Source organism: Carassius carassius, chromosome 37, assembly GCF_963082965.1.
Source record: "Carassius carassius chromosome 37, fCarCar2.1, whole genome shotgun sequence".
Lineage (NCBI taxonomy): Eukaryota > Metazoa > Chordata > Actinopteri > Cypriniformes > Cyprinidae > Carassius > Carassius carassius.
The window spans coordinates 22,282,563-22,295,370 of record NC_081791.1 but is presented as its reverse complement, the minus strand read 5'-3'; the positions used below and the strand labels follow the sequence as shown (position 1 = coordinate 22,295,370).

The 12,808-nt window shown below is 36.3% G+C and overlaps 1 protein-coding gene across 1 annotated transcript; it reads right to left on the bottom strand.

Moving 5' to 3' along the window:
• Window positions 1-3,228: 3,228 nt before the first annotated feature.
• On the bottom strand, window positions 3,229-12,804 carry LOC132118396 (interleukin-17 receptor D-like). The gene is made up of 12 exons (XM_059528217.1): window positions 12,038-12,804; window positions 9,074-9,158; window positions 7,737-7,895; window positions 6,770-6,888; window positions 6,445-6,568; window positions 6,268-6,306; window positions 6,046-6,191; window positions 5,846-5,920; window positions 5,560-5,626; window positions 4,933-5,082; window positions 4,343-4,515; window positions 3,229-3,883 (listed from the first exon to the last, which is right to left on the bottom strand). The coding sequence occupies exons 1-12, from the start codon at window positions 12,152-12,154 to the stop codon at window positions 3,359-3,361; spliced, it is 1,779 nt and encodes a 592-aa protein (XP_059384200.1). The 5' UTR covers window positions 12,155-12,804; the 3' UTR covers window positions 3,229-3,358.
• Window positions 12,805-12,808: the final 4 nt, after the last annotated feature.

The following is a 12,808-nucleotide window of genomic DNA, read 5'->3' as shown; positions in this document are numbered from 1 at the left end:
CCATTACAGAGATTGCATCAGATCCTGCTGCGACACATTTCATCAATACATACTCATACCTCTCCAAATAACAGATCATGTACACATATATTGGGCTCATTAGCACATACTAGTTTCACTGAATATAGAAAAAAAGGTTAAACAATCTATGACAGCTGTGAGAACTATTTGCGTCAATGCTAACGTTACATGCTACTGCAGCACACCGGCATTGCGGTTTCTGAACATTTATACACATTTAATATTAAAAAGATCCATGAGGTATAGTACAATTAGTGTATATTTTATATTGCAAAGTCTTAATGTTTATGAACAGATCTGTTATACGTGTCACAATCTGTTTTCATTCACAGGCTGCCATGTGTTTCAATAGCTTTAGCTTTAGCCGCTACTCACATTTCCTCCATTCCGTGTCCGCCTCGACCAGTTTATCCACCAGAGACACATCTTTGAACCGTTTCCTCTGGGTTTCCCTCACGATTTCAGGATCGCCGCCTTTGTCGGTGCGAAACAGGTCTAAATCGAGCACCATGATGCCTGTGGACGAGGTGTGGAGCGCGGATGAATGGAGGAAGGGATATGGAAAGTGTGAAAGAAAATGTAGGGGAGGCGCTAGAGAGCAGCTGCTAATAAATATTCATCACGCTGCTGCGGCGAGGTTCAGAATCACACTACGGCGAAGGATGAAGGTAATGAATATTCATTATTTTAAACAAACGTTGCTTTGGTAACTTTCCTGGAGCATCATACTTAGGTTCATTTATATTCATGAGCCAAGATTTCGCCATAGTGGCGTTCATCAATTTACAGTTAAATGACAGTAAAACCATCATATGAGTCAATATTGATATTTTATTATTTTGTTGTATTTTACTGGATAAAGCTGACAGATTATGACCAATACAGGCCGCTTTTTATTGACAGGTTTGGATTGGTTTAGCCTACATAAATATTTTATATGTCCAGAGTCTCTATAAGCAGTGCTGGGTAGATTACTTACAAATTGTAGTCACTACAAATTACATGACAAGAATTGTAATTGTAGTCAACAATTGAAATGGAACAAAAAATGTCATCAAAGTTGTCCTAAGATAAGAACGCATTATGGTTTTAGGACAACTTTGATGAAAGGTTTTGATCCACTTCAAATGTTGACTAGTGTAGTAATCCATCACATTACACATTTTAGGTAATATAATCTAATATTAATATTACTTTTAGGTTACTCTTAACCTGTCACATTGATTTAACTAGGATAATCTTGTACCATATTGATATAAAAAGAAAATATATTCCATTCATTGTTATTAACAACATAAAGTGCATTAAACATTACATTGTCAAGTTTGTGCGTTGAATAAAAAGCTAAATACTTAAAGCATAAAAATGTAAAAAAAAATAAAATATTAATTTTGATAACAATCAAAATCAAACACTTACTAAAAAGAATAAATATTTCAATATATTATATTTTATATAGCAACATTTAAATGGTGAAATAGAAGAATTGGGGAGAATCATTAGATAAATTATGAATATTATTTGCCAATGTGTAAATAGTGCATAATCATATAATCAATAAAAAATAACTGTAATCTGATTACTAAAACTACTTAGTTTTTGGAATCTGATTACGTAATCCAGATTACATTATATCAGTTACAGCACTGCCTATAGGAAAATGTTTATATGATATATATGTGACATGCTCTGAATGAAAAGCTTTATTCCTTCAAACATGGCTTGACTATGACATTCTTCTGGTCAGTAAGCTAATGTTGAAGGTGTTCAGTGTGATTTGTGTTATCAGGAATGTTTTGATCATTTTCCAGTTCCCATTTCTCAAAAATGATTTCCATCTCTGCTATACAAAAACACCTTAAACCAGCCTAAGGTGGTTTGCTGGACTTAGATCATTTGAAAAGGCCCCCCAGCTTGTCCTAGTTTAACTAAATCCAAATTGACAAGGACTGGAGCCCAGATGTTACCAGGAAATCAATTTAAATTGATCCAACTCTGCAGTTAAGTTTAGCATATTCTTGTAGAAACAATCTGATTATTGTTCCATTGGGACTCCTGTGACTTTTTACTGGAATAGTTTAATAGAATACATTTGCGAGAAGAAAGTGCAGCCCAAAGTAAAATATTTCATTTAAAATTCAACTCAAGTATTATTCAACGATACAATAAGGGTGAAAGTTTAAAAAAAATAACATCTGCATCCATTTGTGTGTGTGTATATAATGCTAAAACTTTGCTCATCATTGCTAGTGTTGCCAAGTTTCTGAATAGCTTGGACAAGATATAACAAGATTTAGTGGCAATGGACCTTGGTTTTCTGTATTGTGGAAATAAGTGGTGTTTGAATTCTTTGCCAGTGATCAAATCCAAGAAAAACTATTTATGCAATAAATTTGATGTTGCGGCTTGCTTAAATCCAGGTTTTCTAAAAGGGGTATTTTGTGTGAAGAGCCAGCCGTTTCAGATTGCATACCGATACAAAAACATCATATATCAGTCAGACAATATAGCCCTAGTTTTTTTGTTTTTTTTTTACCAAAGCAAAGAAAGTTTATTTGTAAAACATCATGCATTCATATAGTTTCATAAACATCTTATGTAACAATCAATGCATTAGCTTATAAACCGGTATGTTACCGCCCTGTAAATTAATGAAACATGGGTGTGTTTTTAATTGTGGCTGAATTTCCTTGCATTATTATAGTGTAGGACCGTGTAGGACCATGCACTGTTATTGCTGTTGAGGTATTATGTCACATTAAAATGTAGTTATTTCCCTTCGTGTTGCACAGATTGTTGCAAAACAAACTTGTGAGAAACTGACCTTACATACAATATAATAAATGTAATAAAAATAAGACTTCAGGTCAGCAAACTACAGAATTTAAAGTCATTCACAGCAATACATCAAAAGTGTCCTCTTTCAATATGTAGAAGAAAGACTATAATTTGTAGTGGAAGTGCATGCAATTACTAGGAATATTCACTGTAACTTGATGTTTAACATGCATGAACATAAGCAACAGAACAAAAATAAGACAAAATAAATACAGATTTATATGAAAAATAAAAAAATTGTTCACAGCATTCGATAAACTCAGTATACTTCAACATCCCTCTTATGTTTTTCACAATAACCTAAAGTCACCCAAGATGCAACGGAGCTACAACTCCATACAAAACACTTCTCCACTGACACTCTGTGAAAGATGTAAATCAGAAACATTAGATTAGTAGTAGCGACTACCAAGGAAGTCCTGGTGGAATCCATCAGTAAAGGGACTGTTTCGTTAGAATGATGAAGTGAGTCAATTAATTGATTCAGTTTTTGAAGTCCTTATGAAATGATTGGAATTCCTACATGTTCCTCTTCAGTCGGCTCCTCTGAGAACTGTGCCGTGGCCTCCTGGATGGCCAGCTGTAGTGCAGCCCCAGCTGGGAGTTTACAGTACCCACTTTCTGAAATGTTCTCCACCTGTAGGTAAACTCCGGGCTTCTGCAAAGCCACTCCGTGAAGATGAGAGAAGAGCAAGGGTAGGTCTTTAGTCAAGGAGTATCTTGAAGCAAGACCAAGTGCAGCGGGGATATGAGAGACTTGTGAGTACTCAAAAATGGCCACCATGTATTTGAAGAGGTCTCGACCTAACGCTTTGGCACGGCACAGCTCCTCTCCGATCATGGAAACCATTGCCAAAGCAGTGTTCTCTAACGGTTCCTCATCCTCAGACTGCTGCTTCTGATTCTGAAGGAGACCTTGTGAGCAGATGACCAACACAAAGTCACACTCATGCAATCTCCTGCAATGCCACCCCATACTGCCCTCCTCCATAATACTCGAGGCCTCCCACAAGTCCAAATGTACCTAAACAGAAAAAAGAATTAACAAATAACCTTGCATAGACACCATTTTTAATGGATTCCATTAATAAAATGTTTTAATGTGTAAATTTGATTTATTTCTATTATTTGTAAAACTTTTTTTAATTGCTGATAGACAAAACAACAAAAATGAATTGTAATACTGTAAATAATATTGTAATCCCATAGTGTATTCCCTCTCACAAAGACATTTTTTTATTAAAACATTTATTTAAAAAAAAGTTTGCATTTTTTACAAAACAAAACAGCAACAATATTATTTAAAAGTACAAAACTAATAATATTTATTCATCAATTCGTTCTCAAAAAAAAGGTACAATATAAATTGTCTCATTTATTCAAAGTATTGCCTATAATGTCTATAAACAAATGTAATTTAGCATTTCATAACCTTAAAATAAGTAACGGTGCGTTTCATCTGATTTAATCTTGATGCACGTACTTGGGTGCCCATGTGCTTTTGCAAAAAAGCAGCCAGTTGGAGCACGACTCTGACGTGGGCAGGACCATCATTACTTGAGTAGCAAATCAGGAGGCGAGGGGGACAGGTGGTTCTGTCCAGCAAAACACACTGACCTTCATCCAGTTTCTTGTCATAGTACTGTTCAATGATCTCTGACAAACAGAAATAACAACATGGACATTATAGTGGAAAAAACATCTCATAAACATTTATAGCCCTGCTTTGAAAACAAAATCTGGAAACACTTCAGTATAGGGACCAATCCTCAGTATTAACTAGCTGTTAATTAGTAGCATGCCTATTATTAACAAACTGGCTGTTTATTAGTACTTATAAAGCATATTCTGCATCCCTTTTCCTACCCAATACCTAAACTTAATTTAACAACGTCCTCTTCTAACTGTTAATAAGCAAATCATAGTTAATGGTTTGTTAATAGCGAGAATTGGACCTTAAAATAAAGTGTGAACCAAAATCTTCAATAAAGGGTAGAAAACAAAGTCCTAAAGAACTGTTGCTTGACAGTTTTGGCAATGACCAGTATTGATGTACAATTATAAAACTCACACCTGGTCTCATTTTGGTCTGGACCATTTTCTTTCTGAGTCTGTTCTTGTAGACGACAATGAAGGCGAGCAGTGCGACAGCAGCAAGCAGGATTCCCACGGACAAGAGCACCATTAGTGAAGAGCTCTCTGTGAAACGTGAAGTTGGCAGCTCTGATTGTGAGAGGGGAAAAATACCAAAACGATGAAGTACCAGTTTCAGTGGGTGTTGTCTCTTCAAAAGCTGCCTGACATGTTTCTCCACAAGCAGATATTGTACTTGCTGAATGCAGGGTATGTAAGAGATTTTTTTCCTCTTTGTCATTGAACATGCCTTTATCGGTTTACACTACACTCTTAAAAATAAAGGTGCTTAAAAGGTTGTTCGCAGCGATGCCATAGAAGAACCATTTTTGGTTTTACAAAGAACCATTCATTTAAAGGTTCTTTAAAGAACCATCTCTTTCTTACCTTTTTATAATCTGAAGAACCTTTCACCACAGAGAACCTTTACTCAAATGTAAATGTTCTTCAGATGTTAAACAGTTCTTTATGAAACCATTAAGACAAAAATGTTCTTCTATGGCATCATGAAGCACCTTTATTTTTGAGTGTAAATGCATGATTTTTTTTATTGCTGGCTCAACATACCTTCAGAACGATGTTTTACTACAACAATGAATGTTTTCCTGACTGCATCCACAACATCGGCAGCAATCTGGAGAGAAAAAGTACAGAAACTACTCAACACGAAATAAAAAAAGTCTTAAATTGCTGTTGTAAAAAAAAAAAAAACCTGGAAGTTGTATATTTAGAAACTGAAAGCAGAAACTGCACAGCTACTTATTTGCAGAAGCCAATTGCCACAGAGTTTTCTGTTCGTCTGAAAGAGAGATGAAATGACATAACTTACGATTTAATAACAGAGTAAACTCACCTCGCAGGTGTAGTTTGTACCCGCTTGGAGATTCTGCAGTCGGTATGTGTGATGTGTCTTATTGAGACTGAAATCCTAGTAGAACATGATTTAATAATTAACGTAAGCATTCATTTTAATTATACATTCATATTACACTTCAGCAAATAACAATGCATTACAGATATTGTACAAACGTATTTATTGTTAACCAAACCTACTGGTTTAATGATTGTGTAATTCCGCAGGCCGCCTCCGAAACATGATGAAAAATACTGACGGACTTTGAAGTTTTCAGGTGCAAGGTTAAAGGTCACATAAACTTGGTGGTTCTCCTCGTGGACCTCAACGTATCTGGGATACCAGTCTATAATGATTGATAGAACATACATGAATGCACACATCTGGTGCCAAGAACAAAAAAACTGGGAGATGACACTGACCTTTCTTGCACTCTTCGAGACCATTTTTTTCAGGACATGCTGAACACCCACAAGAAGAATTTGACAGTTTTATTACAACTCAAGAATTTGATAATTGATTCCCTAAACATGCAGTGGCAGGTTGTCAACATTGTTAATAGCTATAAATCTCATTCCAGGGTTTGTTATTTAACTTACTGCGTGTGAAAAACTGTTTCCTCTGATAGAACTGGTCCCATCGCTCGGGAACGGGCAGTGCCATGACAGTAACAGCATACTCGCTATCCAAAGACAGATGCGTGAAGGGATCTGAGTGATACACCTGTGGAAATATGACTTCAGACTTCAGTAATTGGACATTGGGCATATGCAAAAATTATACAAATTTAAAGCACCCCCAGCCTAGATCCATGTTTCAGAAAATCATGAATAAAAAAATTAAATTAGAGAAACATTACACAAGTTTGAAGAGGAATAATAGAAGCTACCTAATTTGTAGAGTTTTTAATTTTTTTTTACTTACTCTCTGGGCATGTGCAGGTGTGAGTGACAGATTGGAACCCAGGAGAAAGAGCTGACATAAGATCTGAGATCCACCAAGAGCCTGGAGGGTTACTTGAAATCCACGTAGGAACTCAATACCTGTGTATATCAATCAGATAATAAGACGGAGAGATAGATAGAATGATAGATGGACAGCATGATAGTTGGTGGTATTTAGATTTATTGTCTATTAATCAGCTATTACATGGCAGATACAAATTAAACATTCAAGAACATGTCATAAATACAATATAAGAAAAACTAACATTTTATCAAAAGACAAAAAGCCAAGATAAAGTTCAAATCTATAAAAGATTATTCAAATGGATGAAAACTACAAGTTTTTCCTGAGTCCTTAGAAGTGAGTCCTGATAAAATTGGACAATTGGACAGACCAAAAGTAAATGTTTTATAGAAAAGCTATAGAATTGAGCTTTCGGTGCTTCTTCATTCTTTAATAAATGCGCATGAGTCAGTGTAAAAAAGCCTTGATTTAAGAGGGTAGATGCGTCTTTTCCAACCACAGGATTTCTCCATTTCTTTTATATATTAGATGATTAAAGGCTTCATGTCCGAGGGTAGGATCTGGCATTCACCGATTCATTCTGCAACCACCTTTTTGGCAGTTAAAGTGAAGTGTGGCCAATTATGGGAACCAAATCTCAGAATTTGTGTTCTGCATTTAAACCACCCAATTAAACACACACAGAAGTGAGTACTGAACACACACACCCGGAGTTATTTTGTCACGTTGTTTGAGGAGCAATTTGTTGTGTGCTTTTATGCCTGCTTGTTAATTTCCAATAATACCACTATGTCCTGTTATGATTGAGTTTCTGTAACTGATTTATTTTGATTAATGTAATGACAGAATGATAGATAGACAGACAAAAAGACAGAATGATTGACAGACAGACAGGCAGGCAGATGTTTTGTGTCTTTATTACCGTATTGGCTCGGGTTCCATGACACAGTAATTGCATCATATGTTGGTTCTTCACTGGCTTCAAATTCAATCTGAATATTGTGTGGTGCATGAACATAATGTTGGCAAACATCTGGGGTTTCTTGACCTAGAAAAGAGTGACAAGGCCAAGGCACACAACCTGGCCAATGAGAGGAGTTACTAAATGCACTGTTAAGTAATTTATTTTCACACTAGTGAAATCCCTTGTACATTTATATGGTTTGGGGAAAAACTGTAAAGTGTAAATATCAATTATAAGGTTAAATTAAATGATGTTATTTTACATGGCTTTTACAACACTACTTGGAATATTGTAGATTGCTTGTAACACAAATACAACAATTTCAAAGCCACATGTAATTAAGTACAGCTTAACTTGAGGTAGAATGTTGAAAACTAGAAGACTTTGAGATGATGATGTCATAATTAAAAACAGTCAAAAACATCGCGCAGACTTTTCAACGAACATAATACAGTAAATTATAATTTGCTGTTTTTGGAAAGCAGCTGAAAAGAACAATCATACAAAGCATAGCTTGGCTCAAGAAAATCTAGATATGAGAGTGATTCCCAGAACTGCTGCAAATGATTATACTGGACAACAGCTTGTTTTATTTAGTGAAATTATCGGAACAACTGGAGGTACAAGTCCAGAGAGTAACGATTCTACATCACGTAACCTGTGTAAGACTGCTTCGTTTTTAGACCACACGTGTGTGCAGTCACAAACAATCCTAAATGAATGGCCATATATAAGTCACCCTTTTGGTATATTTCAACACTGATTGCTGCATGGGAAAGAAAATGTAAACACGTTTCTCCAAATGTTATCATTTAGTGATGCAGTGTATGTAATTCTTCTGGGCACAAAATGCTAGCAAAGTAAATTAATGCCAGTTTGTATGGTCCATTTTTGACTGATTAAAAAAAAAAAAACCTGACTGACTGAAAAACAACTGTTTATTTCTTGGCTTAAATCTCAAAATTAACCTCAACAGCTGAATCAAATTCAACGTAAAGCTGTAAAACTAAAATGTTAATGTCATAGCTATATATCCTGGAACCTGTTGCCCTGAACATTTTTTAAACTTTAAACCTATCAGCAGCTGTTTAAATAGTTTTACAAACTGATCATTGACAAAGTTTGTCCATATTCAGTGCCAGTTTATCTACAGCATTGTTGTATATAAACAATTTCTTTACTGGCTGTTTTAAATAATCATGAAAGTTAAAAAATCCTTACATCGATTGGTTTGGAAATTCAAAAGTATACATACATTTCAGTAATACTCTATTAAATTAATAATAATCACTTACTTCCAAAAGGGCTGTAGGAGGGAATGCTGGGAGATATCTGTACATTGTCTGCTGAGATTCTGCAGTATTCACATCTTGGATCTCCCTGAAAATACACATTGTCCACTTAGAAAAGAAAAAAAAGAAAACGGCAGCACAATAGGAAAAATATTACAATTATTTTTTATATTTAACAGCACACACACACACACATATATACATTAACATATATATACATACACTGAACGAAATTATAAACGCAGCACTGCTGTTTTTGCCCCCATTTTTCATGAGCTGAACTCAAAGATCGAAGACTTTTTCTATGTACACAAAAGGCCTATTTCTCTCAAATATTGTTCACAAATCTGTCTAAATCTGTGTTAGTGAGCACTTCTACTTTGCCGAGATAATTCATCCACGATCCACCTCACAGGTGTGGCATATCAAGATACTGATTAGACAGCATGATTATTGCACAGTTGTGCCTTAGGTTGGCCACAATAAAAGGCCACTCTAAAATGTGCAGCTTTACTGTATTGGGGGCTCCACGGGGGTCTGAAAACCAGTCAGTATCTGGTGTGACCACCATTTGCCTCACACAATGCAACACATCTCCTTCGCATAGAGTTGATCAGGTTGTTGATTGTAGCCTGTGGAATGTTGGTCCACTCCTCTTTAATGGCTGTGTGAAGTTGCTGGATATTTGCAGGAACTGGAAAACACTCTACGCCGATCCAGAGCATCCCAAACATGCTCAATGGGTGACATGTCCAGCGAGAATGCTGGCCATGAAGGAACTGGGATGTTTTCAGCTTCCGGGAATTGTGTACAGATCCTTGCAATATGGGGCCGTGCATTATCATTGTTCATTGTCCATAACATATGCCTGCCTATACCATAACCCCACCACCACCATGTGCCTCTTGATCCACAACATTGACATCAGCAAACCGCTCACCGACACGACGGCATACACACTTTCGGCCATCTGCCCTGTACAGTGAAAACCGGTATTCATCCGTGAAGAGAACACCTCTCTAAAGTTCCAGCAACCATCTAATGTGAGCATTTGCCCACTCAAGTCGGTTACGATGACGAACTGCAGTCAGGTCGAGACCCCAATGAGGATGACGAACATGCAGATGAGCTTCCCTGAGACAGTTTCTGACAGTTTGTGCAGAAATTCTTTGGTTATGCAAACCGATTGTTGCAGCAGCTGTCCGGGTTGGCAGGTCAGAGATGATCTTGGAGTAGAAGATGCTGGATGTGGAGGTCCTGGACTGCCAAATTCTCTGAAATGCCTTATGGTAGAGAGACGGCTTATGGTAGAGAAATTAACATTCAATTCATGGGCAACAGCTCTGGTGGAAATTCCTGCAGTCAGCATGCCAATTGCAGTCTCTGGAATAGTGCGGTGTGATAAAACGGTAAATTTTAGAGTGGCCTTTTATTGTGGCCAGCCTACCTGTGCAATAATCATGCTGTCAAATCAGTATCTTGATATGCCACACCTGTGAGGTGGATGAATTATCTCGGCAAAGGAGAAGTGCTCACTAACACAGATTTAGACAGATTTGTGAACAATATTCGAGAGAAATAGGCCTTTTGTAGAAAAAGTCTTAGATCTTTAGGTTCAGCTCATGAAAAATGGGGGCAAAAACAAAAGTGTTGCATTTATAATTTTGTTCAGTATATATATATATATATATATATATATATATATATATATATATAATATACACATGCATACTCACAGTATGGTGCAAAAGTCTTAGACCATTAGTATTTTCACCAACAAAAAATGGTTTTAATCATTTTAATCATAATCATCTTTTTCTCTAGTGTGTCAGTAGTAAATATCAGTTTACATTTCCAAACATTAATTTTGCCATTAATTGTAATAATCCATTCATATTTTTGTTTGCACAAGGAGTCTGAGAGCAGCCAGTGCTCCGCACAGAGATCTGATCTGATCATCATCAGTCTGTCTGGAATAACATGAAGAAACAGAACAAACTGAGACAGACTCAATCCAGAAGAACTGTGAGAAACGTCTCCAAGACGCTTTAAGTCTTTTGCACAGTACTGTGTATATACTGCACCATTTTTAGGTCACTAATGACATTAGCAAATGTGTGACATGACCTTGTGAACTGCTTTGTACAAAAGGCCAGATTTCTTGCTTGCAACGTTTCTCTTAAATCGTAATGCTGATAATGTAATAGCAATTTAAAAGCCAGAGTGGACTTTGCTGTACATCTTTGTACAGGTAAGTGTTTAAACATACAAATACTATGATTCATGCTATAATCCCCAAACTAAATAAGGCTGAAAGATACTAGTAAAAAAAACCCTAACATGATCTTCATGATCCGAAGAAACCAGAAAAACAAGGTACAGAAGACAGGCTATCTTCAAATCTTCAAAAAGCATGACCAAAGAGTAAAAGGAAAGCTACAGACACAGATAAAGATTATGAAATGAGCTCAAATGCTTTTAATCTGGGAGAATGACTGTTAGGAATGAAAGTGTAATTTGCTCAGTGAAAAGGAAAAAGTGTGACAAGTACTATACAATATATTTATATGCACAAACAGTAAATTATACAAACACACACACACAGACACACAAATACATATTTCTTCTTTTGTATGTAAAAAAAACTGCACTTATGTAAAATGTATAAACAAAAACATGTACATACTAAATTTTATTAATTTTTAAAAGACAAAAAATTGTGTAAATCCTTTAAGGTTTGAAGTACAGTGGCAAAGATTGTTGATTTACAATTACAAGTCCTTTTTTTAAGTATGAAAAAGGGTGAATTATATTTTCTTTTTGATAATATTTTCATGGAATTGTTTTATATTTTGTGATATTGCCTTGTGAAGCTTACATTAATGCTTTGCGGAAATGATAAAAACAGCACCAAATATTCCTTACATGTCGATACAGTAAGCTGGAAGTCAAAATATTAAGTCTTACCCGTCGGATGCATTCAATCGTGCAGTTCTGAGGTCTGTAAGACATTTGTTCACCATAGGCACCGAGGAACAAACTGACCACCAGGAGCAGATCCAGGGTCAGTGTGGGTGGCAACATCCCGCTCCCTTCACCTGTCTGAAGAACCCTGAAAACTGTCTTCGATCCCCACCGTAGCTGTGTCCTCGAAGCAGATAAGCCGTCTGAGGTCTCATGAAGAACTAAAGATCAGTTGAGTAAAAGCGGAAGGGGTGGAATGGTGGGGGAGGACGTAGGCAAAGGGTTGGGAGTGAAAACAACTGCAGCTGAGGGAGTGGTGGCCTGGGGGAAAATAGTACAGCTGCAGAGGCTGTAAAAAATCCATCAACTGTGCCACCAGGTATGCTTAAACTGATTGACTGTTTTGATACTGCTTTTTTGGCTCTAAACTTGACAGTGCAATTGGAATAATTCCCATAATAACTCCACTTTTTTCGGCAGCAAATGGACAAAAAAAAACATTCTGCATCTGTTTAAATAAGATTGGCATTCCCTAAACAGCGATTGCACAAAACGCACCATAAAAGATTGATTGTTAGATGTGGGTGTGTAACCACACGTTTGATTTACAAAAGCCTTTGTTTTATTCCAGGAAACTGCTAATCTTTCAGTACGTGAACAAAAACAATCTTCAAAAAGCGATGGAATTTGCGATTGAGCAATTATGAAATGAGTCAACAGGAAACCTTGCAAAGGTACATAAATGAGGAATTTTTAATTAGGATTCAAGAAATG